This window comes from Vicugna pacos, chromosome 10 (assembly GCF_048564905.1).
Source record: "Vicugna pacos chromosome 10, VicPac4, whole genome shotgun sequence".
NCBI classification, from domain to species: Eukaryota; Metazoa; Chordata; class Mammalia; order Artiodactyla; family Camelidae; genus Vicugna; species Vicugna pacos.
The window spans coordinates 31,539,420-31,566,214 of record NC_132996.1 but is presented as its reverse complement, the minus strand read 5'-3'; the positions used below and the strand labels follow the sequence as shown (position 1 = coordinate 31,566,214).

Below are 26,795 nucleotides of genomic sequence, written 5' to 3'. Positions count from 1 at the left end.
GGGGCCTGTTCTTTGCCAGGCTCTATTACTGAGCTGGGGATAAAGGGAGTAAGACATAGGCTCATGGTCTACTTCAGATTAGGAGATGAGCCAAAATCTGGGCAGCACTCGAGCACATGAGGGACACACATAAAGTGTGTGGGAGTGCTGGGGAGAGAAGGAAATCATTGCCCCCTCAAAATTACGGGGAGCCCAGGGAAATGGCTGCCTTCGTCCTGCTCCAAGATTAACAAAGCATGATGTGCCATCTTCCCCTGTAACAACACAGAGGGACCATGCAGGGAACGTGAGAAGGGAGGATGGAGGCAAAGTACTAACAAAGCCATAGAAAAACAGTGAAGCACCTTTAGATTCCAAAGCAAAACATATTTTGATTGAATCAAAGGAAGACCATGAAGTTTGTAAGTATTTACTAGGCATCTACCAGGTGCTAGGCACTGTTCCAGTCCTGGGATCCAGCAGGAGTTAAAACAGACAAAGCAATTCCTGTCCTCGTGGAGCTTATGTTCTGGTGGGAAGGGAAAGACAAGCAAGTAGGTAAGCGATGAAGTACTGCATCTGGTGATCTGTCCTACAGAGACAAATGAAGCAAGGAAGGTGCAGAGAGTACTGATGGAAAGGGTAGTTCCTTTCTTTAGTATTTATGGAGCATCGATGATGAATAGTATTTATGAGCACCTGCTCTTGCCAGGCAGTGTGCTAAATACTGCAGGGCTGAGATGAATTCAAACCAAAGAAACAGCTAAATTGGGGGATCAGAACAGTCATCTCTAAGAAAGTAACATTTGAATTGAGACCCAAATAAGAGGGAAAGATATAAACGGTTGTTATTAACTACTGTAATTAGAGAAGTATGGTATTGTCAGAGGGGCTGGGCAACTAGATCAATGTAAGGGAACAGGGAGGCCAGAACCAGACTCACACATATACGAAAACTGATACACAACTGGGGTGGCATTGCGGGTTAGTGACCAGGTATGAGCAATTCAATAAATGTCACCAAGACAACGCATTATCTATATAGAAAAAATTAAACCGGATCCCTGCTTCACATCATACATAGAAATCAATTCCAGGTGGCTGAGAGACATAAAAGTAAATGGGAAAATACTTCGCCTTGTCAGAGAAAACATAGAGTATCTTGAACTTGGGTAGGAATAGACAAGTCACAAAAAGCACTAACTATAAAAGCAAAAGATTGAAGATTGATGCACTTGACTACATTACAATTACATACTTCTGTTCATCCTAAGACAGAAAGAGAAGGAAGGGAAGAGTAAATTGCTTACCAGGAGAAAACATTTGTATCTGATATAATTAGCAAAGAATTGCTATAGAATATATATATAAGAATCCTAAAAATCTGTAAGAAAAAAGCCAACTCAGTATACAAATGGGCAAAATTCATAAGCTGGCATTTTTTTTTCCAAAGAAATTCCAAGGGTAAATAAACCCATGAAATGTGTTCAACCTCCTTAGCAATTAGGTAATGAAATTATTTCCCAAGCCTTCATTTTACACTTAATAGAGTGCCAGAAATGAAGGTATCTGGCAATAACATCCTGGCACCTGCAGGTGTTGGGGAGGTTGGGGGGGTGTCCATTATGCCTGTGCCTGTGGTGATGTGTTCCTGGGGGTGGGTGTTCGATTCTTGGCTTCTCTGTCTCACTTAGGCCTGGAGGCAGGGATTCACCTTTGCCACTGGCGGTGGGAGAAGTGATGGGGAAGGGAGTTACTAAGGTTCTGAAATGTGCTGTGAGGAACCCCCATAACCGTTTATGCCTCTCATTCTGCCTCTTCTTTGGACATGTGTTAGGTACCTGTTATCTCTCTCTCCCAGTAGAGAGCGAAAGAACGAATGAGCGTTTTGAAAGAAAGTTTCCTTTAACTGGATCACACCCCCATCTCCACAAACACCTGACCCGAGGACCAGGCTCAGTAGGAACTCATTAGTGTCGACTGCGTATATTTCTGTGCTCTTTGACTTGGCCTGAATTCCCATGTCTTTGACCAGCATCCCCTTCCTCCAGCCTTGCCACAACTTAAGCGGAGTTCTCCGGCTGCTCAGAGTGTGCGCCAGGAGGACCAGGATGGAAAGAGAGCCACGTAATAAACAAGGGATGCAAAACAAGGAGCGAGGAAGCCCGCAGCTCCCCGTGGGGCCTGGGTCCCGCCGTGGAAGGCCCTGGATTCGGCGGCCCCGGGGGCAGGGCCGGAGCAGAGCCCAACTCCCGCGAGAATCTCCAGACACCGGCCCTCGAGGTAGGTGCCGCCACGCGCGCCACGCGCCTGCGCCCGGGCTGGGCGTGGATTCCGGCCTAGCGCGTCCGCGGCGTCGGCCCAGCCCGGCCTCGCAGCCAGCGCCACTTCGACGACATGTTCGGCGTCTCGTTCCGGGTGAGTTCGCGGCGGCGGGACGACCCGGCGGGAAGAGTCCAGAGACGCGGGGACAGGCAGAAGCCGGGCGGAAGCTTCCCGGGCGCCAGGGCCGGGATGGGACCGGGGAGAGGGCCCGGCGACAGGGCCCGGCGACGACGGCGGGCCCGTGAGGGGCTGGGAGCGGGGCGGGCGCTGGGCCGCCGGGGCGGAGCCGGAGGAGGCGTGGTGCGGGGCGGGGTCGGCGCCCCGGCGTGAGAAGAGGGCGGGCGGACCCCACCTCTCCCAAATCCGGCTGGGGCTGGCCGGCCCGAGCGGAGCAGGCCGGGCACGACTGCGGGGTGGAGGGGTTGGGGGTTGGATGGGGGAGGCCAGCCCAGCCTCTGGTAGGTGAGGGCTCAGGCCTTGTTCGTGTGCCTCGGAGAGTGTTGGTGTGTCCTGAGGCGCTAAGGTAATGGAGTACCTCGGAGTCAGTGGTGTACGAATTAAGCCCTGTGGACCCTGCAGAAGCTCTAGGCCAGCTCTCTGCCCGGACTGGGTTGGGGGTGGGTTGGGGAGGGAGGCGGGGGAGGGTCCTTTTTCTCTCTAGTTGGAGTAGGCTAGTAACCCAACTCCAGCTGAGATCAATACTGGATGAGCTTTATTCATTAGCCAAAGAATGGAGAAGCAGGAACTAAGTTCCCAGATCAACCTCGCCCACCTGGCGAGAGGGATTTTATTTTACGGAGTAAAGACAAAGGGAGGAGTGAGGCTAATGATGGGGAGGCATGTGCATTTGTCTACTGGGGACAGACAGTTTTTTTTTTAAGAGAGTGAGGTGCCAGCCCTTTATCCTTATTTGGTTTTTAATGTCTGGTCCTGGCTGATGGTAGGTATATCATTGAATACGTTAATGGAGTAAAGTTAATACATGAGACTGAAGGTCTGTTGGAGGGCCAGCTGGTTCCGTTTAGTTTTATCCTTTTTTTGTTTTTAGCTTCCTTTCTTATTTCCAGACCCTTTAACTTAAAGATTTATGTTCAGTCCTGCTAAAGGTGGGGGTGGAGTTTGGCAGATTTTGAGCAAGAACGCTCCTGCTACTGGTGGGGTTTGATGGGTTTTGAGCAAAGACGTGAAGCAGCTCTGGCAACAAAATCCCCCCTTTCCTTGTTACTGCTCCTCCTTGAGAGGCGCTAAAGAGTGAAGGTCTCACCTCTGAAGCTGCTTCCTGCTGAACACAGGAAAGTTTTTCCCTGGATTAGAGGAGCAGAAGTCTTCCCTCATTACCCTAAAATAAGTCTGATTGTTGCCAGTCTGCAGTCCCAATTGCTTGTACCCTTGTGTTAGTAACATCTGAGGTTTGATGGCTTCAAGCTCTTTACTAACAAAGTTAAGTAAGGCCCGAAGATAAGCAGGAGGATAATAGCAATTAGTGAGCTGAGAAATGGGGGGAGGGGAATATTCGGCATATTCCAGATGGAGCTTGGACTGTTGTGTTATGTCTGTAATCATTGAGCTTACTCACATATCTTTTTAATGTTTGCCTCAATCTGACCAGTTAGTGACATACGTGCCGCAGGTTTTATTAATAACTGTGCATACTCTGCCCCCCTTGCTCAGCCAGGGGATAGTCAAGGGCCAGCCTGTTGTCGGGAACATTTGCTAGTGGGTCCGGAGAAGTACGGAGGCCTTGTAAGGCAACCCCCATATTTTTAGACAAGTCCTCAAGGGCCCTTCTGAGATTTTTGTAAAGTGGGGTCTCTAGTCTGAAAGCAACCCCGACTTCTGCCAGAATGAGTCCTCTTGCGCTTTTATCTCGGGCTGGGTGACATTATGAATGGTATACCTAGGTTCCCAGAACTTAGCAGGCCTAGCAGCGTGCATTGTCAACCAACTCGGGCATTATCTAAACAAGGATAGGCTAGAGCCCATCCCAGAGAAGGGAAGGAGGAGCTGGGGTTGTTATGATGGGGCAGTTGGTTTATTCTGGGCCACAAAGGAACAGGTACCCAGGGAGCGTGCATGCCTGGTGCACTTCTGGGGAGGTAAACCACCTCTGTAGGTGGCTGGCCCAAGAGGGGATGCCCTTGCAGTGTGGGGAGAGAGGTGCATCTGCATAGCAGAGGTCCCTGGGGGATTCTGGACTAGTGGCTATTTCCCTGGCCTTAGGAGGGCCATATACTAAACACCAGACGACCAGTGTTCTCTCTCCTCAGTGTGTACGTCTCCCCTTTAGTCCTTGTGTGTACTCATTGAATCGTTCCTGAGGGCACCAATGGGTGAGATATCCCTAGGAGTCAATCCCGAAGCACTGAAATTGTGGAGTAATAGAAGGAGCACTGATTGCAGTCCAGGGCAGCCCCAAGGTGGTATTGCAAGTTCTTCCCTTTGGTAAGGGCATTTGATAGGGGCAGTGGCAGCAAGATGGGTTAGAGTGATGGCACTGGTTTAGAGTGAGTGCTTTGTATTTGTTAGAAATGTTAATGCCAGGGTGAGGTCCAAGCAGGGAAGCTGCACTAGGGATGGGAAGGTAGCTTTAAAAGGGATAGGTTTAGCAGAACCGTTAGCCAAGGTAAGAGTGAGGTTGTCCTTCTCAGGGATAAAATGTAGTATCTTTCATCCATAGGTGTCACTTTGAGGGCAGAGGTGACAGATCCAGCACTGGGAAAGATTTTGTCCATGGGCTGTAATTCTTTTTGGGGGGTGGACAGGGCTATGATTCTTGAGAGATTTACTACTGCATTGCATTCCCATTCTGCGTGGACAATTATAGGAGACAGGACAGAGTTAAGAATAAACAACAGCTAGTCATCCTGCTTTCAATATTAATATCCCCTATAGACAGAAGAGATGTTTGCCTGAGAGAGGGGGGCCAGGCAAAATAGTAGAAGCCGAGTAAGGCAATACCAAGACCAAGGCCAACTACGAAGCCTGGCTACCACATTACTTATTTATTGGTAAGTTTGTCCTCTTGAAAAGTAACTTAAGAGCTGTGACAGGTTCACAGGTGGTATTGAGTGAGTGGCTCAGTAACTTCTTCCTCAGGTGTAGGTGCTGTCTTCACTCTGATGTGGTATACGATATGATATTTTTGTCTCTGAGATAAATTGTAGCTCCCAATTTATGTAGTAATTCTCTTCCTGTTAGAAGAATTGGGCATTCTGGAACATATGAGAGTGAGGTACCATTTTCCCTTTGAAATCACACTCAAGGGGCTCTATGAAATTGCACTCCTGTGACTTCCCTTCCACTCTCACGGTCTTACCTTTATCTTGGTTATTTTGCTTTGTCAGGTGTTCAAACCCCTGTGTCAACGAAAAAGTCAACGTTTTTACCCACTGTGGTCAGGGTCAGCCATGGCTCCTTGGGGGTGATTTCCAGGGTTCTCTGAGGAGCCCCTGGGCCCCTACAATCTTCTTTTTCTTCTTTTATGTGTGCAGCCAGTGAGAATAGGCCAGGATATGGTGGTCCACTTAGTTTCCTTCTAAGACATTTGGGGCATTCCCCTTCCAATGACCCTCCTCCATGCAGTGCGCACAGTGATTGATTTTAAGACCTTCTCTCCACTGTGGGCATGGTCTTTGAAACCCAAGGCAATCAGTTCATCCCTTTGCAGGGTGGGGGTTGGGGTCATCCCTGGGAGGTCGGGGTCGATTGACCCTGAATCGCTAAAGCCAGAATACTGGCAGTTCATTCCACTCTTTATCTTCCTTTGCATCCACCTCTGTCTCTCTGTTGTTGAACACCCAAAATACTGATTCCACCAGCCGGGAAGTGGGCATGGTGGGTCCTATCGTCAACTTTTGTGAATTTCTCCTAATGTCTAGGGCACTCTGGGAAATAAAATGGCTCTTAAGAATGGCCTGCCCCGTCCACTGACTCTGGGTTTACATATTTTGTAAACTTTTTTTTTTTGGTAAACTTTTTGTTTTTGTGTTTTTGTGAACTCCGGGTTTATGTTTTTTGCACCCCCCGTGTCAAACATCCCCTGGACACTACCTCAAATGGTAACACGCGTCCTTGTTGTAGGTATGCTTGGGGGTGGGCGTTGTCTTTACTGGGGAGCACTCCACTGGATCCTTGGCTGCTTTTCCATCTCAAGTGTAAGTTGGTAGCCCTCACTGGCCCATAGGTTGAGAACTGGGGGCAGACTGCCCAGTTATTTAGCCAGCTTTGTCGGCTCTGGGTCAGTGAGTAAACTTTGAGTTACTGGAAAGAATGGGCCCCCACACTGGGCACCAAAATTAGTGACTGAATTAAGTCATATGGACCCTGCTCAGGCCCCAACCCGGCCGAGGCTCTCTGTCTTGGCTAGGAGGGTTCCTTTTCTGTTCAGGTTCCAGTAGGCGAATACTGAAATCGAGGCTGAGATCAGTAAAGCACAAGCTTTATTCAGTGACCAAAGAATGGAGAAGTAGGGACTAAGTTCACAGATCAACTTCTCACCCACCTGGTGAGAGGGATTTAAAGAGTAAAGACAAAGGGAGGAGGAGTGAGGCTAATGATGGAGCTAATGCATGTATTAGTCCCCTGGGGAGGGGGCAGGGCTTTTTCAGGGAGTCAAGTGCTACCCCCTTTTTTTTTAATCCTTTTTTTGTCCTTCATGTCTGATCCTGTCACTTATTATGCTAATATAGTAAAATGAACATGTAATAAGACTCAGAATCTGTTGGAGGTCAGGTTTGTCCCATCTTGGTCCAGCTGGTTGCATCTGTCTTTTTCTTTTTTTGTGTGAGTAGCTTTGTTTCTTATCTCTGGACCATTTAACTTCAAGATTTATGTTCACTCCTGCTAAAGGTGGCGAGGTGGGATTTGGCAGGTTTTGAGCAAGGACACTCCTGCTAAAGGTGAGGGGTGATGGGTTTTCAGCAAAGACCTGGAGCAGCTCTGGTGACAGATGTACTCACCCCACCCCTACACCTGCCCTAGCCAGACCTGGAGGGGGAGTGGGGGAGGCGAGCCCCAGCCCTCTCAGCTCTCAGCAGATCATCTCCTGTCGCCTTCATTCCAAATCAGAAGCAGCATCCTCACCCACTCCGCCTCAGGGAGGGAGCTCCCAGGGCTTGCACCTTGGCTGTAGCCGGGATGGAGGCAGATGGGCAGGAAAGGCCCGGTGACGTTAGGACTGCTGGGCCGTCTGCCTGGGGGTTTGAAACATCCTGCCTTGTCTGATCTGCAGCTGACCCCTCCCCACCCTCCACCACAGGCTCAGCCTGTCTTCTGTTGTAGTACCTTTACCTCTGCCTAGTTTCTTTCAGGCACAGCCTTGCTTCATACACGCCTTTGGTGGGGAGGGTGCCGCTGCCCCTGAGAGCAATCCTGTCCGGAACAGGCAGGACCTGAGGTGCCCTGCTCACACTGTGTCTGGTAGGACCCGGCCCTGCTCCTCGCCATCACTGTTATTGGGGTCACTGTGCTCCTGTTGGCCCTGAAGAACATGAACTTCAAGAGGAGACATCCTATCACCTTACAGGACCCTGAAACCAAGTACCCTCTGCCCTTGATTGAGAAAGAGGTGATGGTTCAGCCCTCCTCTGTTGTCGGGGGTGGGGTGGGTGAAGCGAGAGGAAGACCAAGTGGTGGGGAATGTGCCGGCTGGGGAGACAGGGCAGTTGGACACGCATTTCGTGGCCTCTCGTTTGCTCCCCACTGCCACTGCCTGTTGTGTGTATCTGCTGGGAGCTCTTTCCCATCTGAGCTGCCCAACAGGGCTTCCAGAAAGCTGACAGAGCTTGCCTCTGTTTTCTGTTTTATTAGCAAATCAGTCACAACACCCGGAGGTTCCGCTTTGGACTGCCATCACCAGACCACGCCTTAGGGCTTCCTGTAGGTGAGTGGGGTTTGGTGTCATCACTGGGACCTGGGCCTTGCAGGCACTCTGCTGCCAGAAACTCAGCTGGGGTTTAAAGGTTGCCCTGCTACCTTTCCTGAGCCACATGAGCTCAGAGAGGTAGGGAGAGGGGGTTGGGGACAGTTCATTCGCTTTTTCATTGTCCATTTGGGCTGACACAAAAGTGATACCTTAATGAGCATTGAAAAGAAGTGAGTCTAGCATCAGAAGGTCTAAGATCTTGTTGCCTGCTCCTTGCTGGGCAACTTTAGGCAAGTCCCTCAACCTCTCTGAGCCTCAGTCTATGAAATGGGGTTTCCCAAGGCCTGTCTGCCGCTTCTGTTGTGAGGATTAAGTGATTGATGGATGTGAAAATTCAGGAAGTGTAAAGTGCTGTGCCCATGGGAGGGATGGGAAGAACTGACATTCTCATACAGTCAGGAGAAAGGTCCAGAATGTCTGGGAGGCAGGAGGGAGTCAGATGTTCCCCACCACACACAGTATGTGGTTTCTCAGCAGGGGCCTCACGCCCACTCAAGGAGGGGTCCATTGTGGACACCAGCCCTAGCAGTCCTAGAGTTCCGAGTTAGCCGGTTTCCAATCTGTCCTGCCAGCAGATGGCTGTCAGTCTTAGTACTCTGCTAGGCCTACTTCCTGGAACTTTGCACAGATTGCTAGTGCTGCTTGCCTGCCTGATGGATATCTTCCACAGCCTACTTGGCTTGTGTGCACGGGACAGAACCTTGATGTCACCTCTTAAGGCAATGAAATTACCCACGAGGCAGCCAGCCTGGCCCCCCAGCCTCCGTGCTGCTGCTTCTCTCTGTCTTCAGCCGTGAGAGCTCAGCATCAGCCTGCCTTCCAGCTCAGCCCGTGTGGTCAGTCCTGTTGGCGAGAAGGCTAAAGAATGGAAACCTCTGAGAAACAGAATATCTTAGAAACTGTCATGACCCACTCTGTCCTCAGCGCCGGCAGCGCACAGTTTAGGGGGACCAGTTAATTGAGAGGCATCTGGGAGAGCCTCTGGAGACTGCTCATGCTTCCCAGCTCCGCTGAAGCAAAGCTGGCTGTAGATGAGGCCGTTTTCTCTGGGGTGGCTGCCAGGCCAGGGCCAGGTTGGTGGGATCTGCAAGAGCCTTTCTAAGGTTTCCAGTATCAGATTAGTTCTCAGCAGGAAGCTGCCTCAGGTGATTATTCCTGGGTAGCCCAGGTGCCCAGCTGCGCCACAGCCAGGGTCTTGTCGAGCCTGTCCTTTCTGAGCCCAGAGTGTTTGAGCCTCAGGCTTCAGGGTCCCTCAAAGGCTCTAGCTCATGCCCCTCTTGTGTCCCCTCCCTCCTTGTCCCCCTTTCCTCCTCTTCTCTGTCTGTCCCTAGGTCTCACTTCTGGCTGCACATCTGTTCCCTCTGTCTGGTGCAGGCACAGCCTCTCTTCCCTCAGATACTGACACAGAATTTTCCCTTGCTTCTGTCTCTCAGCATCTCTCGATTGCAGCTTCTGCTTCACCACTAATTGCTTTAGTCACTGGTCTCCCATGTTCCAACAGAAATGTGAGTGGCCCAGTTCACCGTGTCATGCTGGGATGTAGTCATGACTCGTAGGTCTCTGGCCACACCTGGTCTGTTCATTTCCACCCTGGACGGGCAGAATTACATGGTTCAGAACTTCACCACTGCCCTTCAGCAGAACCATGGTGCCACAGTGGTCCTGCTGGAACACCTGGCCCATGGGTGTCTGAATCCTGGGGTCCTGCGTACCTGTGAGCCCAGGCTGCTCTGTGCCAGGCAGCGGGGTACAGATGAGGGGCTGTGACTCGTTCCTAGACTCCAGTGCTACATCCAGTTTAGGAAGAAATGACTTTGGGAAGGCAGCATATTTGGCTTTAAAAGGGAAACACCTTTCTGTAATTTCTAATATTCAGCCTCCAGCTTTAATTAGCTCTTCCTGCTCCACAGAGCACTTTGACACAGTAAGCACACCCTGATGGTAGGTTTCCTGTATGTGATGCTCACCACTACACTGTGATGGAACCAGGGCAAGTACATAGGGGTGAAGTGACTTACCCAGGATTGCACATGGAGTGATGAGAGCAGGCCTAGGATCTGGGTGTCCTGGACTTGGGCCCCTCCCCCCATACACCCTGCTGCGCTGTGCACCCTGCCCCTATCCCAGGCTCAGTCCTTTAGAGCAATCCTGGGTCCTGTTTAGGCTGGCCCTGCTTGGTCGTAACATTTAGTGCTTTCTCTGTAGGTAACTATGTTCATCTCTTGGCCAAAATTGATGATGTTTTGGTGATCAGGGCTTATACGCCTGTGTCCAGTGATGATGATCTTGGCTTTGTGGACTTAATCATAAAGGTAAATGATGCCTACCAAGTCCAGCCACGTCACCCTCACAAGCCTGTTCAGGGTGGTGGGGAAGGAACACGTGCCCAGGACAGGGCTTCCCAGCAGTGTCACGTAACAGTGAAGCTGCTGACCTGCGGCAGTCTTCAGGGGCTGCTTAGGGTGAGTGCAGAGGATTTTCTCTGCGTGGTTTCTGGTGGCAGACAGATTTTTGAGTTGTGTGTGGCCATGGCCTCGGGTCTAAGGTATGAAAACTATGCTGCCTTATTTTTCAGATCTACTTTAAAAATGTACACCCTAATCATCCAGAAGGGGGGAAGATGACTCAGTACTTGGAGAACATGAAAATTGGGGACACCATCCTTTTTCGAGGGCCATCCGGGCGCCTGTTCTATCAGGGGTCAGGTACTGGGGGGTTCACACTGGGCCTCTAGCTGGGAGGGGGAAGATCCCTAAGGCTGTTACATGGTTCTAGAAAACTACTCAGATTTGAGTCACGTGGACTTTTCCCTCAAGTCTTCCTACGTTCATTCACACTGGAGGAGATTATCAGCATCATGAAGGTACAGGGGTGATTTGGTGTTTCCTCATCACTGTATCTCCAGCACGACGCCTGAGACACGAAAGGCACTTGCTAATGCTGAAAGATGGATGGTGGGTGGGTGGAGTGCACTCATCCTTTTACCCACACACTCATCATTTACACTCATTCACACTGGGTAAGAGTGCTGTGTGAGGCTCCGTGTTAGCTTCAGCATGTCTCCCTCCTTCCTCAGAAGAAAAGGCCCAGTTATTCCCCGAGGATACCCCGGCTCTACTGCCACCTTGGGCAGCAGTGAACCTGGGCTGGCCAAAGAGGGCACTCTGGCTTGCTCCTCTGGCAAAAAATGGTGCATCCACTCCCTTGGGTGGACTTGCTTCCTGGGAATCCCAAGGAAAACGTCCATGAGGTTTCTGCAGGCTCTCAGTCAAGAGCTTCAGGCGTCAGAAGTATTCTCTGTGTTTCAGGGAAGTTTGCCATCAAGCCGTACAAAATGAGTGAGCCTGAAAATAAACTGGTCCATCACCTGGGAATGATTGCCGGGGGCACAGGTAAGAGGCTACTGGGGGCCTGAACCACAGGGTCAGCTCTGACACCTTTCTGGCTTCGGAGTCATTTGGTCTTACAAGGGGTGATGGGAGAGATTCCTTCTGTTTCAGATGGGAGCGCAGGGACAATGACGTATCTTGACACTGACCCTGTGCACCCCGCTCCCCTTAGCCAACATGGGGGCTCCCCCGGGAGCCCCTGGAACCTCTCAGGTCAGGCTGGGAACAGGGCAGAGGCTAGGGGCCAGCCTGGGCAAGTCCACATGTGGTCTCCCAAGGACTCTTAGAGCCTGTTCAAGGCTGCTGCTCCCCATCCCTTGAAACTGAATGCCTGGAAGATGAGAGCAAATGTGGCAAGAACTACAACATGCCAGGCACCAAAACGGGCACTTATAAAACTATCACATTTACTCACCATTAAATCTGTTTTAGAAATGGGGACACTAAAGAGCTCAGATGTGCCTGACTCACCTTGGTCGGACAGTTAGTGAGGGAGCTGGGTGTGAAATGCAGCCCGATTCCAAAGCCAGTGCTCCCTCCGTCTTGCTGTGTAAACATGATGGGCTTTTGCTTTATTGTTGCATCAGAAGGGAAAACAAAAATGAAGGGTGGGTCCCCACCTGGAGTTCTGGGGATAGAAGTGAGAAAAAATCAGGGCCAGGGAAACTCACGAAGCTGCTGCCGCCCGGGGACTGTGGGCACCAGATGGGGAGGGACAGCCAGCCTGCCCGCTGACTGTGTTCCAGGGATCACGCCCATGCTGCAGCTCATCCGCTGCATCACCAAGAAGCCCAGTGACAGGACCAGGATGTCTCTCATCTTTGCCAACCAGGTCAGTCTGCGGAGTCAGCCCTGAGTCAGGCCTATTTTTCCATTTGTTTGGGTTTTTTTTTAACTCTCGTCTCCCCACAAGCACTAAACTTTCCTTCCTTATTTGGTACATAATTCTGTTTATAAAATCATAGATGCCCTTAGTGGAAATTTCAGAAAATACAGAAGCAAACAAATGTTTTACTTTTTTAAAATCTTTTCTATATATGGTGTATATTTACAATTACACATACAGTTTTTCATTTTTGGGGTTTTTTCACTCATCATTGCCACACAGGCCTCTTCCTCTCTTTAAAACTCTATAAATATTTTCATCTGAGTCTATACCAAGTTGTACCGTCCTTTACTAAATCTTCCACATTCAGGTTGTTTTCAGTTTTCACAGTTACAAACAATACAGCACTGAATAATTGTGTTGAGGCTTTATCACGCTTAGATGATTTTCTTAAACAGAATTGCAGAAGTGGAATCACTGGGACAAGGATCGGGATGAGTTTTAAGATCCGGGTCTTGTGGGCAGCATCTCTGAGGCTTTGGCTCACTTTCCCCAGTGGAGGCTCCAGCCTCTGCCTCGCTCCTGTAGCTCTCCAGTGCTGCAGACTATGTACACTGTCATAGATCACTGCCCTGGTCCCTCGCAGTCCCTGCAGATCCCAGGACAGTACGGATTTGCCTTGCCTGGCGCTCAGAGTGGATGCTGGTGGTGGGGCTGGTACCCCTAGGGCTCAGCCATGTCCTCTGGCTTGAGGGCAGTCATCCAGCGCCTCCCCCCTACAAGAGGGGGTTTGTGTGCAGGAGCCGCGGCAGAATTTGCCGCAGAGCTGGCAGTGAGTACCCAAGCTAGAGCTGGGTGACTGGGGCGGGTGTGCCCTGACTCATGTGCTGGGTCTGGGAACAGGTGGGATACCCTGGAAGGACGTGGCTCATGTTGCTTCTCTTCTAGACAGAGGAGGATATCTTGTTGAGAAAAGAGCTTGAAGAAGTTGCCAGAACCCATCCAAAGCAGTTCAAACTGTGGTACACCCTGGACAGGCCTCCTGTTGGTATGGTCCCCAGTGTCCCTGCTATGGGTCCCCTTAACTCAGTCAATGACTAGTCCCTGGGTGGGTGGGTTGGTTGGTTGGTTAGATCTGGGCTTGGTGGCTGAGGCCTTGGGCCATGTTGCCACAGGGGAAATTCAGGAAGTTGAGGAAGAGAGGATTTGGGATGACCTGCTTGTAAGGGCAGCCTAGGGCAGGCGTCTAGTATCAGCAGCACGCTGCACACTGCACTGAACATCAGGAACACAGAGGCCCCAGGCCACCCTGAACACCCCCTCCACACGGCATCCCACAGAGCCATCACTCACACTACATCTGACACGGCCACTGACCCCTCTGACTCTGCACCACTCACCTTGCTGAGGATAGCAGTCCTTACAAGCTGAGTCCCATACAGCTGCTGCAGCCCCAGTTAGCTCCCAGCCACAACACAACACCCTACAGGCCCTCACTGTCCAGAGCTGTGCCTGCCTTGTCATACAGCTCGCTGTCCAGCAGAGGGCGCCACCCAACCGACTGAGCAGCCCCCAAATGCCACAGGGCACGCTGCCCAGCACAGCTCTCCTCCACCAGACTGCTTTGAGTCACACCACACTTGGGTACCTTTATCTCACTCTCGCCAGTGCTTACAGCAGGCAGACACCAGCACCAGGGCGTCAGAGTCCCAGCAGTGAGACTGAGATCTGAGATATTGAAGAGGGCTGCCTGGGTCCCCCATGTCCTCTACTCCCAGCTCTCTGCAGAGAACAGTGTCTAGGCCTTGGCGAGCAGGCTTGTCTCCCTCTTTCTCGCTTGAGCGAGGGAGGGCGGGTGGTCGAGAGGCCAGGGGTCAGTGAAGCTATCTGGCCTCCCCAACAGCTTTCTTCTGCTTGATCTCAGGCTGGAAGTACAGCTCAGGCTTCATTACCGAGGATATGATCAAAGAGCACCTCCCGCCTCCTGGGAGGTCCACATTCATCCTGGTATGTGGCCCACTAGCCCTGATCCAGACAGCTGCACACCCAAACCTGGAGAAACTGGGTTACACCAAGGATATGATTTTCACCTACTAACACCGCCCTTGCTCTGACCAAATTTGTCTAGTCGCCTTCATCTTTCTAAGTGAGCTCAGCTTCACCATGTTAAACAGGGAAGTGACTTGTAATGCACCTTGGGTACCTGGTGCTCCTCTCTTTGGTGTGGGGTGAAGAAGAATGCAAGAGGATGGAGAGAGCGGGTTCCGGTTTCCTTGCTTGGGGGAGGCCTGAGGAATTTCATTTCAGTATCCCCCTCCCCATAGCTTATTGAAATAAAGTTAAGTGCAGGAGATATGGGATGAGTGTGGTTCTGTTTGGGAGGGGGGAAGGAGAGGAGAGAAGGGAGGGAGGAAAGGAAGGACGGACAGACTGGAACGTGGCCTGCCTCTTCAGGCATCTGACTTCTGTATTACCCAGTCCTGCCACTAGGGGCGTGGTGTAGTGAACATGCCCCACTTTGTCCTGTCGGCTGTCGGAGATGCCCTGCTGCCAGGCCTGGGCTCTGCAGGTGGCTGTGGGCCACCCCCCCATTGCAGACTCGGGCCCTACACGTGCCTGACCAGGCCCTCAGCCAGTAAGCGTCATCTCCAGTCGTCAGTTGGGAGCGGCCAGGTGGGAGTCAGTCAGCAGCTGGTCTTGGGTCAGCATGGTCTGAAAGGACATGGCCACAGCTGGGGTTCAACAGCGTTCTGGTCAAGGCTGTCCTGTGGCCACTACAGGTGAAGCAGTGGGGCACTGGGTGTGCCCCATCTGACACCTGTGTCCTCTAAGCTCATGGGGTCTCAGGGACCCCACGTGTTGGGTTAGAATAGACAACACTATCAAGAATAAACTGCTTGTACCTTGGAGGTCAGGTTGCTATTTCAGGGCCGCCAGAGGCCTATCAATCAGAAGTGATAAGGCAATCAGAAGTGATAAGGGCAAGGCTGGGTGGATTCATTTCAGTGTGAGAGCCAAGAAAACACAAGTTGAAAAAAAGTGAATCCTGTTCAGATTCATGGAGATGCTCCCCAACCTCGTCTTCTTAACCTGCCGCAGTAAGTCAGGAAAACAGCAACAAGGACTCAGCAGGGACACTTGCTGCGGCCTGTGGGCTCGGTGCTGGGGCAGTCCTTCTGGGACCGGCCTTGCACCGCCAGCTCCAGTCTGCCTACCCGCCGTGCAAGGAGGCTATTATTCTGCTTTACAGATAAGGAAGTCAGGGCTCAGAGAGAGTGATTTGCCCAAGGTCGCAGACAGGGACCAGGTCAGCCTCCCTCCAGAATGGCTCATCTTGCCCAGGACTAAGCTGCTTCCCCACTGGACACACTGTGATGCGCTCACAGGCCCGTGCAGTCAGAGGCGTAGTAGGAAATACGTGTGTCTCATGGACAGAGAGGGCAGAACGGTGTCCACCAGGCTGGGCATGAGGCCTGGGATTTGGGCTGACTAGGCAGGTGACCTAGAGCTGCTGAGCACCCTGGTTTCCTCACCGTCTCTCAGCCTGGGAAGAGGGTCTGAGACCGGGCACCTTTAGAAGGCTAGCGGCAGGCTAACAGAGGCCTCTGGGCTGCCTTCTGCCTCAGGGTTGACTCCGGCACCCAGCCCCACCTGCTGCTCCTCCCCCAGCAGAGATGCTGATGACACAGGTTCAGATAGGCACGGGGGCTGCGCCAGGCCTTGTGCACCACCACACCAGACTCCCAGGGCCTCCCCAGTACCTGTCCTACTGTGGAGAGAGGGCCAGAGTCCTACCGTGAGGCGGTGAATGTCTTGGGAGAGGAGCCCTATCTGCGTCACGGTGCCTTCCGAAGGTGCCATCTGTAAAACGGGCAGCAGCCTGGTCAGCACGCTTGGGCCAAGCTTGTGAGTCGCAGAGGTGGCATGCATGCCCTAGCCTGCTCAGGCATGCTCCCTGGGGGAAGAGGCAAGGAGTGGGCCAGGTCCTGGGGAGTGACAGATGGGTGGGGCACATGCTGCCTTTGTCCTTGGGAAAGGGAGAGCTTCCTGTGTCCCCCAGTCATGCACACTCTCTCCTGCATCCCCACCCTGGCACCAGAACTAAAGTACACAGGAGCAGGGCACAGACAGGGCAGCTGGAGCAGCCCTGTCGCACATGCTCAGTGTTCCAGCTCTCTCCAGGGGCAGAGCAACAGGGATGAAGGCCTTCAGGGTGCTGAGCACATCATTTCTGGCACCAGCAGGACCCCAGACACTGACAGGTGTAGCCGGGCATCCTCACTCCCAGGAGCCTCCTTCCCCTCCTCAGGTAATGCTGGCCCGCCCCTTCTTCCTTAAACCTATTTGGGCAGTTTAGATTTGGAAGCATCCTCTGAGGACACTGAGTATAACCCCTCATTTTGCTGGTGGGAGAACTGAGGCCCACAAAGTCATACAGGCCTTGCTTAAGGCTGCACAGAGGATTAGTGGCATAACCATCCTATTCAGGGTTTGACAGCAGCACATGCAGAGATTCTCCCATCAGGACACAATAAAAGATAAGGGACAAAGCCTGCCCCTGACTGTGGCTCTAAACTGCAGTGCTCAGGTGTCAGACTCAGGGAGCGCCTGTCCTTCAGTGGTCCCGGCCCTGGGATCAAACAGCAGTCGTGCCAGCTGGCGAGCCTGTACCCCAATCTCCTGCAGGCTAGACTGCACGGGGAGTCCGAGGCCATGGCCTGAGGCTGCCAGTAGTTTAAAAAGCAAATCTTCACATCACCCTCATCTGAGACAGAATCAGTGTTCAAACCGGGGTCACCAGGCCCCACCTGGCCACCAGCGAGTTAAAATGCTTCTGTCATGTTTCTGCAGATGAGGCCCAGGGGACCCAGTGGAGCCAAGAGCTGCACTAGGGCAGACCGGAATCTCACGATCAGGAGCCCAGTCGGGCAGGTGTGTCCCTCCCCCAGTCCTCAGCCAGGCGGGGCCCATCCAGAAGACAATTAGTCGGCCTCTGCATCAGGACAGGTCTGTTCCAGACCAACTCCCACAGGGTTCTGGGCCCAGCTAGGTCAGTAACTGCGGAGCAGACACACCACGTGCAAGAACAGAGGGCTTTTCCAGCAAGGCCGCCCGGTCTCTCACGCCCCCTTCACCAGGTGACCCAGGCCACTGAAACGGAAACAACTTTGGGGTCTGCATGACAGACGTGCCCTCCAGTCACAATGCGTGTGAGATGCAAAGTGCCCCTGGGCTGCACACGGGGCGGTGGAGCCTGAAGCGAGGCCAGAGACCTTCAAAGGATGGGGATCCCTCCTGGCTCCATCTCCCTCGCCCAGGACACCCGCAGATCCTGACACAGCTCAGGGGCAACGGCTCTCGAGCTACGTGACAGACGAGCAGGACTCCGTGTCCAGAGGTGCTGAGCTTGCCTCCCGACAAGATGGAAGGTGTGCTGCGCACTTTGCACTCTACATAAATACGGTTATTATTACCAGAAAAAAGTGACCACCTCAGAAGGCAGGGCAATTACATTGTCACTGTGGCAGAAGTCCCTGCTGCTGTCCCTTCGGTCTCAGCTGAGACTATGGCCACAGGCCTAAGGCACTTGGGATTGCCCTCAAGTGGGGCACAGCCAAGGGGCCTGAGAGCTGAGCCTCTCGGGACTGTCCGTGGTCTCTGGACCATGTCCAGGCTTGTGTGTTGCCACTGGAGCTGAAGGTGGACAATCAGACTTCACTGAAAATGTGCAAGCATCTTTAAGTGTCTTTCCTCCTGAGTCCCCAGAGCCTGGCCCCTTAGCAAAGTTGCAGCTTCGTACCCTGGCCACCCTCAGGGTTCAGACAGAGACTGGCCCAGGGGTACACAGTGGCTGGAATGTTCTCTGCTAGTCATGCACACACATGGGGTGAGGTGCAGTTACATGAGGACAAACCCGGTGTAACCGTGAGCTCACAGGATGCACAGACAGTACAGGTGACAAAAGCATCAGCTAATCTGTCCCACCTGGTCCAGCCCGTCCATTTCAGGGCCATCGAGGGGGCTGAGGCCCCGGTAGCCACTGTAGGCCCTCTGACTGTCACCGACACTGTCACTGGGCTCCATCGGGCAAATGTAGTCTGTCGATTCATCAAACTTCTTTTTCCTTATGTTTCCAAAATGTGAAAATCCCAGTTTCCGTGGCTAAAACACAGCAGAGGCAAGATTATGAGAAAGTGATTATCAAACTGGTATGCAGTTACCCCTGGTAGTACATTTCAGAGCAGGCCCGTGAGGGAAGGAGCAAGGCAAGCTGCTTCTAGAAAAACTCCTAACAAAACAGAGCTTCTGCAAGCAACTTCTGTGCTGGGGAAAGGCCCACAGATAAATCTTCGTGAGCGAGGAGAGCTGCTCCTCCAGGACTCTGGGCCCGAAATTCTGGCCTGGCTGTCCCACTAGTGATGTTCATGTTCCCTGGGGGGACTGGGGATTCCCAGAGGATGCTGCTGTCTGCACAGAGGCTGAGCTTAGAGGAGGACTTGAAACCCCATGGGGAGCAGTCCCCTCTTTCTGCTCCCAGCACCTCAGGAAGTCACAGGGACGGCCCTAGCTTCCTCCCAGCTCCAGCTTCCCCCAGCACTGTTCTGCTTGTCTCCCCCAGACGTGTTTCCTGTCCTGCTCCCTTGGGGAAGGAGGTCTGTGCTTGGACTGCAGCTGGACCTAAGGCATCACCATGCTGCTGGGGACAGGGACTGCCTGGACTCCAGAAATCCAGGCGGTGGGCCTACGGTCCGGGGGACAAGGTCTGAGGACTCTGGCTCAGGCAGGAGGAAAGGGGCTTTGTGAGATTCAGAGAGCCCCAGTGAGTGGCGCTGGCGCTTGATGACCTCGGGACCTCTGGACAGACGGCTGTGTGCTGGCCACCTGCACAGTACCAGGTGACGGGCCGGCTCCTCACACAGCACTCCCGGAGTGGCGTGCAGGTGGGCCTGACCAAAGGGAACCCACACTTGGGAATTTGTCTACTTTGCAAAATGAGTGAAGGCAGCACTAGGAGGGAAGACCAGCTCCTTTCCACCTGAGGCTAGATTCTTCCTGCAAGTCATTTCTGTATAAAGAGACCTGCACTCCCTTGGACTCAAAGGTGGCCTAACAAAGACTAGTGGACAAGGAAACCAAAACCGCAGGGCAGAAGCCAGGAGCGCCTCCTGGTCCAGGCAGCCCACCCTGGTTTGGCTCCAGGCACTAGTCAGCTGCTGCACAACACAGGGGCCAGAGGGCCGGGCTACTCACCCGGACTTTGGCTGTGGTGGTCAGTGGCGTGTAAGCCGGTGAGGTCATTTTCTCTCGCTTCTCCTGCTCAGCCTCAGGACCAATCAAGGCATTGAATTTGGTGGTCAAGTGGCGTCTGAGGAGCGTCTTCTGTGGGGGGATATTGAGAAGCATGGCCAGAGTGTCCCCAGTGAAGCGTGGCTCCAGGATCTAGGAAGAAACCACAGACAAGGCAGTGGTGACCACCAGTGGCGCCAGGTGACGGCACTGAAAAACAGCCCCCATGGGCCAGGCTGCCTCCAGGGCAGGAGCTGAAGCTCCTCCTCTTGTCCTGTGTCCCACTCCCCATGCTCTCCCTTGCCCAGGGCCCAGCTCTGTGACTGACCAGCAGAGAGCTGTGGCCTCTTAGACGAGGCTGTTCCCCAGGGTCTGCTCTAGACAACATTGAGCCACCCCCCTTCCTGGTGTCCCTGCTGGCTTTGCCAATTGACAGATCTGAGTGATGGTATAGTGACAAGCAGGACGTCACATTTTGGTGGCCTCCTCCTCACTCTTCAGCCCATGCTCCTCCAGCAGCAAAGTGGAGCTGCCTGGTTAGCGGTTGATGCTCATGCAACCCCCTTGTCCTGGGATCCTCCAGGTCTGTGGCTGGGGAAGTCTCTCCAGAAGCCACATGAAATCTACTGCTTGTTTCCATGAAATCTACTGCTATCCTCTCCCCCACCACCCATGGTCAGTTCTTTTTTAATTTTTTTATTTGGGGGGGGGTAATTAGGTTTATTTATTTATACATTTAATTGAGGCACTGGGGATTGAACCTACCACCTCATACATGCTAGGCATGCACTCTACCACTGAACTATGGCCTCCCCCCTCCATGACATCTATTAACAAATGATCCGATTATACCTTCTTCAGTTTATACACAGGGTTCAGATCACATATCATTTCTTACTTGATGTCTAGCCCTTAAGAAAGCAGTTTCTGAATACCCCAGGTGGCACCAAGGCAGGTGGGCCAGCCCAAAAAGCCACTCACAATGAGACCTCCATGGACACCGCTCCCACGAAGGTTGGGTGCATATTCCGCAAGGTCCACAGACCGCAACCACTCCATCACCCTGTGGTTGGACCACTGCACCACTTCTGAAGGAGAAAGGTTACTCTGTGAGAGGGAGAAGGAGAGTGAAGAAGTCAGGCTTAAAGTCTACCATGCTCCTCTGTGGAGCCAGCCCTTGTGAGGAAGCCAGGCCCCGATGCCTTGCCAAAGACGACCCTCACACCCAGGGACCCAGGCCTCCCAGCCAGCTTCCCGGGAGCCTTCCCAGGTTCCAGGAAATAAAGCTCTCACTGAACCTGCAGGATCTTCTACACTGGGATGTCTGATTCTGGAATCCTGTTACTCCCCAAATCTCTGGTCACTCTGGGGCTAATCCATTAAGGCATACAGTCATTCATTCTGTGATTCAACAGAACTCTGCAGAGGTCTATGAATTATGAGCTGACTGTTTCACAGACAGAAGAGCTCCCTGGCGTGGCCAAATGTTTCAGGAGAACACACCTTAAAATACTTACACCCAAGTGTCTGCAGGTGGCATCTGGGTCTTCAAAATGCCCAGCACTATGCCTGACATACAGTAGGTGTTTAAAACATGTTCGTTGAATAAGGAGAAAAGAGGAGAGAGGGGTAAAGGTAGGAGTTTTTAATCCCCTGGAAGCTGCGTGACTCTCACAGCAGGGTTAGACTTAGTTCCAGGAACTTAGGAGACGGGATGTAACTGACAACCCCGTAGCTTCAGGGCCCACCAAGAACCCCGAGGTTCATGGAAAATTATCAGAATTTTCCAGAATCCGAGTTGCTGTGTTTACCTACACTATTTTTTCTCTAGCAAAATCACCTCATGGATGCCCTGTGCACGTGGGGCTGGAGGTCAGTTAATTTTTTATCTCGAGTAGGGAGATCTACTCTGACATGTCTGCTTCCCTACTGGCTCCTCCACCCCCACTCCTCTGCCTGCCTTGACACCCAACCTTCCACTTTGTCTTTTCCCTCCCTCCTCTTTGCTCCATTTCCTCATCTCCTTCGGTCATTATGATGCTTTGAAAGACTACTCCTGCCCTCCGGCCCCTAGTATGTGTCTCCCCAGAGGAGGTGGGAGTTGGAGGGCTAGTGGCTGTTGTGGGACATGGGTATAGGCCACAGGGGTGTTGGGGCACCAGGAAGCCCCAGCAAAGGAACGAATCCACAGCGCCTTGGTCTGAAATGCAGCCATTTTGCAATGATTTGCTCTGGTCTCCTCACACCTGATCTGACAGGTGTCCTGGCTCGGGGCTCCCTATGTAGGTGCTGGCCTGCCCTCACCTCATCAGCTGGCCGCCGGTGCAGGCAGTGGGGGTTGAACTTGTTGACGTGCAGCACGTGAATGGCACATTTGATGCTGAGATGATGTAGTTGGCTGGTGACTTTTAGGAAGAGTAGATCATTCTGGAAGAGAAAAGCTGTGGTTGATGAACCAGAGTTTCCAAAATGACAAATGCGACCTCTGAGGCTCCTTCCCAGACTAAGCGTAGACAGGTCGTCTACCACGTGTCGGGAAGGTGCACGTGGACACAGCAACAGCTCTCCTTGGCACGATGGTTCGTGCTCTGGTACTCGGGACCCCTTAGGTGACAAACAACACTGTTTTAAGACCTTAAGAATATGGGGGGATGGTGGACTCAAGTTTAAAATAACCACCATAGGGACACCGGAGTGGAGCTGGGTGCTCACAGGGAGAACTGAGACGCTGGAGGAGGGACCCTCACCACAGTCAGGTACTGCAGCATGCGCCCGTCCACTCTGGACTCATGAAACTGGTCTTTGTACTGCGGTAAGCCAATGTCATCGAGCCAACCTGCAGAAAGAGGGAATTGAAATTCATGAAAATGGGAGAAAGCTGATGCCAAAAAAAAAAAAAAAACCAGCAACAAATGACCACTTTGGAGTTCCAGTTGTATCCGTCCCTAAAGTTCAGTCATCATCTGCCTGTCCCACGGAGATAGCTGCCTTCGAGGCACACATTCTCCGGAAACTCTGTCGACTCTTAGGAGCTGCCAGAAACGTAGAACACACAGGCCTGCCCTTACGTGTCACCCAAATGTGGTCCAGCAGGGCCGACTTCTCCTCCTGCTTGGTGTTGATGGCCTTCACTGCTAAAACCAGCTTTTTCCTGTGAAGAGGATGCTTAATTCCCAGCTCCTGAAATTGAGAGATGAAGACAGAGATGAGATCTTGGCGGACAGCCTGGCCCTCACCGGATGCTGCATCTGGGTGGAGATGCTCCCCACCAGGGGGAGTGGGGCAGCAGACCTCTGCCCAGCGCCCTGGGATCAACCTGCAGCAATAGAGAGCATCTCGGCATCCTCTGTCCACCCTCCTGTGTGGGGGGAGTTGGGGGCGGAGGGTCTAGGTATGGGGGGGCCCTCACCTCCCCATGCATTGATTTGGGGAGAAATGGGAGCCTCCTCGCCCAGGGCTCAGCCCTTACCTTTTCCATGTCCTGAGGGGTAGCTGTCAGTAAAGTGTGGCCAGAAGTCACCCACTGCCTGGCAAAGATCACGTACTGAGCCAAGCCGAAGTCCTCCAGCCAGGCACACACACGCTCTGTGCTCCACTGGGCGAAGGGGGCATTGGCATCACTGGGAAGCAGGAAACAGCAGGACCCTATTAGTGGGAGAGCCTGGGACGCATCTGAACATAACAGTACCTCGCAAAAAAGGGAAACTATGTTTTAACAAACAACTCCCACCGTGGGGTCTAGTTGAACAGAACTCCACTACAACGCACTCATTTGAGGCAGACTCCAGAGTTTCCCAGGATAACACCTGGTCCGAATCTCAACCCTGCAGCTGCTGAGAGCTCGGGGCCGCTGCACGCCCCCCGGAGGCTGTGTTCACGTGTGCCGTCGGTCCATGCACACGGGCACACATGCCAAAGCCTAGAGCTGCGGTCCCATTAGGATGAAGATTCACAACTCAATCATGTTTTAAACAGGGTTCAACACTGTTTCTTAGGAAAACGCTTAGAAAACTAGGAAAGAGGGGCCAGTTCTCTTAACATTACAAACAAAACAAAACAAAACCCCTCCTCCAGTCAACAACAGGTAATGTCTTATTTACTATGGAACACTAGGGGCATTTGTAGTAAAGTCAATAAAAAGACAGTTGTTTTTTATCAGTACTGGTAACACTGGTCTGACAGTTGCAGCTAGAATAAGAACAGATAAAATTAAACGTATAGCTATTAGAAAGGCAGGAGTAAACGCAAGCCATTCTTTTCAGGTGATATAACTGCCCACCTAGAAAGCCCAAGAGAACTCAGCAGGGTACGCTAGTTTAACGCTACACAGACATACACTCATCTTTCTACGACATGCACAAATCAATAATTTTCTATATACCATCAATGCACAGACGCTAACTTTTGTTCTAATAATTTAAAAATCCCACATATAGCAACCAGTTATAAAATGGCTAGGGGTTGCCTTTACAAGGAACACATGGGTCCTGTATAACTATGTGTGGGGACAGGGGGAGGTGGTAACTACAACATTCAACTGAGCAACATGAAAAAACACATGAATAAATGAAGAGCTGGATCATGTTCCTAGACACAAAGCCTGGGCATGACAAAGCCACCAGTTCTTAAAGACATCAATTTTTCATTTACAGTGTTCATGTAACGGCACCTTCAAAATCCCAGTTGAGTCTGGAGGGGGTGGGGAGATTGACAAAGCAACTCTATATTCATTTTTAAAAATAAAGGAGGATTCATGGAATACAGAAGACAAGCTATTCAAAAGATTCCTTCTAAGAGAGTATTCCTAAAATGCTGGTTAAAAAAAATTTTTTTGTAATGCCTGGCTGAGCTGTTCTTCAAGTGAGGAAATTCCTTAACGGGCCAGAATGACCTGAAAACACCATTTTATGGCCATAATCAAAAAGTCTACAAATATAAATTTGGAGAGGGTGTGGAGAAAAGGGAACCATCCTAGACTTGTGGGAATGTAAACTGGTGCAGCCACTGTGGAGAACAGTATGGAGGTTCCTTAAAAACCTAGAGTTACCATAGAATCCAGCAATTCCACTCCTGGGCATATATCCAGAAAAGATGAAAGCTCTAATTCAAAAAGATACATGCACCTCAATGTTCATAGCAGCACTATTTACAACAGCCAAGACATGGAAACAACCTAAGTGTCCATCAACAGATGATTGGATAAAGAAGATGTGAGATACATACAAACAAATGTATACACACACACAACAGAAATTCTTTACAAAACAGAAACAGACTCACAGACACAGAAAACACACTTATGGTTCCCAAAGGAGAAGGGGGGTGAGGGATAAATTGCAAGTATGGGATAATCAATATCTTGTAATCAATTACAATGGAAAAGACTTTTTAAAAAGAATATAGATAAATACATATATTTGTATAACTGAATCACTTTGCTGTACACCTGAAACTAACACAATATTGTAAATCAACTATACTTCAACAAGAAAAACAAAGGCTAAAAAAAAGTTCAGTATATTACCATTATTTTAAAAAATAAAAAGTATTTGCATATTAAAAAAAAATCACCATTCTAGAAGTGAGGAAGATGATAGTTACTCAGCCTGGAGCCTGAATTTTAGTAAATCATAAAGAGGTGCAGATCCAGGTTTAGTGAGTCCAGGAATTTGTAAAATTTGGGGTGACTTCTTTAAGAAAAGCACACGATTTGAATATGGCATTAGGAACAGAGTATTTAGAGTAAGAAAGAAAACCACAAAAAATTACAAATCTAATTCAAATGAAAAAACATGAAATCCAAATTAATATTTCTATTAATTAACTCCTGGATATACCTCTGTAGTACTTTATATTTAGGGTGCATATTTTTTGATTACTTCTTCGTATGTCCACAAATCTGTAACATAGGTATCCTTCTGTATCTGCCAGGGATTGCCAGGATCCCTGTAGATACCAAAATCCAGGGGTGCTCAGATCCCTTATATAAAATGGCATAGTTCACTCAGCCCTCCATATTCCCGGGTTCCGCATCCACGGATTCAACCAATGGAAATTTGATCTGCAGTGGTTTGGATCCGTGGATGGGGCGAGGCTGTATTTTTATGAGAAGACTGATTCTCTCTTTCTTCTAGCATGATTACTTAATTTTTTATCTTTACAGTTTTTTTTTTTAGAGTTTCAGTTTCACAATTTGTAACTGGTATTGGCGAATGCATTTTTAGAATTGTCAAATTTAGGAAAACCTCTATCCTTTTAGATGCGAGCTGTAAAATTACACATTGTTCAAGTTTTCTAGTGCTAATCTTAAATATTCTTTGAATTGGCAACATTTATTTGATGTCTGTGTGGCTATTGCATATTATGAGTTTTATGTCCTCTCTGCCCATGTCAGGTGTATCATGTAAAATCAGCAAGAAATTTTCATCTTTTGCTAATGTGTTCATATGATTCACCTTATATGAACAACAATCTAGGAACCAATTCACTATTTTTGTTTGCAGTTTATCTGTTGCTGTTAGTGAATTATGGCTTTTGGTTTGATCTGGGATTCTTTTGTTCATATGTTTTTTCTTAATATCAGAATGCTTTCTCAATTTCAATGCTCATTTTATCACTTTAATTTTATGTTCCATTAGTTTCTAATTTTGTTTATTTTCTGGTTTCTGGAAATTGGGAAGAAACAAATTTTCTATATATCTGAAGGATATTTCAGTTCCAAGGGGAAATAAGTGTTTTTAAGATTATAATTTGAAAGCCTCCATCCTGTAGACCTTTTAAAAACATCTTGGAGCTCTGATGCTCCTCCGCCCTGGGTAGTCTTCCCATTTTCTGCTTTGTGAATGGTCTCTGCCCGCCTAAGCCTGTGCTGTTCCCACAGCAGCAGACCCTGCTTCCCCATCTCCTCGGGTCCTCTGAGCACTGGGTTTCCCACACTCTGAACCAGAGCCATGGCTGAATATGCTAGTAAGTAATATAGAGATAATAGAGAAAGTGCCTTTCATATAGCACCAAACCACTTGTTTTATTGACATGTTCCAAAACATGCTTCCAAACTGCAGTTAAA

The 26,795-nt window shown here is 50.7% G+C and overlaps 2 protein-coding genes across 4 annotated transcripts in view; one reads left to right on the top strand and one right to left on the bottom strand.

The window, feature by feature from the left end:
* The first annotated feature begins 2,287 nt into the window (after positions 1 to 2,287).
* Positions 2,288 to 14,795, top strand: CYB5R2 (cytochrome b5 reductase 2). Of its 3 annotated transcripts, none has more exons than XM_031681272.2 (9): positions 2,288 to 2,397; positions 7,727 to 7,870; positions 8,113 to 8,185; positions 10,433 to 10,539; positions 10,803 to 10,932; positions 11,536 to 11,619; positions 12,363 to 12,448; positions 13,391 to 13,490; positions 14,367 to 14,795. In XM_031681272.2, exons 1-9 carry the CDS (start codon positions 2,377 to 2,379, stop codon positions 14,537 to 14,539), a joined length of 918 nt encoding a protein of 305 aa, XP_031537132.1. In that variant the 5' UTR covers positions 2,288 to 2,376; the 3' UTR covers positions 14,540 to 14,795. The 3 variants fall into 3 exon arrangements, with proteins under 3 accessions (XP_031537132.1, XP_072825526.1, XP_072825527.1); XM_072969425.1 differs by lacking the exon at positions 2,288 to 2,397 and adding an exon at positions 2,689 to 2,827; XM_072969426.1 differs by lacking the exon at positions 2,288 to 2,397 and adding an exon at positions 5,236 to 5,312.
* PPFIBP2 (PPFIA binding protein 2) overlaps positions 12,626 to 26,795 on the bottom strand; it is a 140,096-nt gene continuing 125,926 nt past the window's right edge. The window contains 10 exon segments of the mRNA XM_031681266.2: positions 12,626 to 15,100; positions 15,102 to 15,154; positions 16,238 to 16,303; positions 18,428 to 18,604; positions 19,694 to 19,882; positions 20,711 to 20,836; positions 22,034 to 22,156; positions 22,477 to 22,565; positions 22,798 to 22,909; positions 23,199 to 23,349. Of these exon segments, the coding sequence (XP_031537126.2) occupies positions 15,085 to 15,100; positions 15,102 to 15,154; positions 16,238 to 16,303; positions 18,428 to 18,604; positions 19,694 to 19,882; positions 20,711 to 20,836; positions 22,034 to 22,156; positions 22,477 to 22,565; positions 22,798 to 22,909; positions 23,199 to 23,349 (1,102 nt within the window). The 3' untranslated portion in view covers positions 12,626 to 15,084.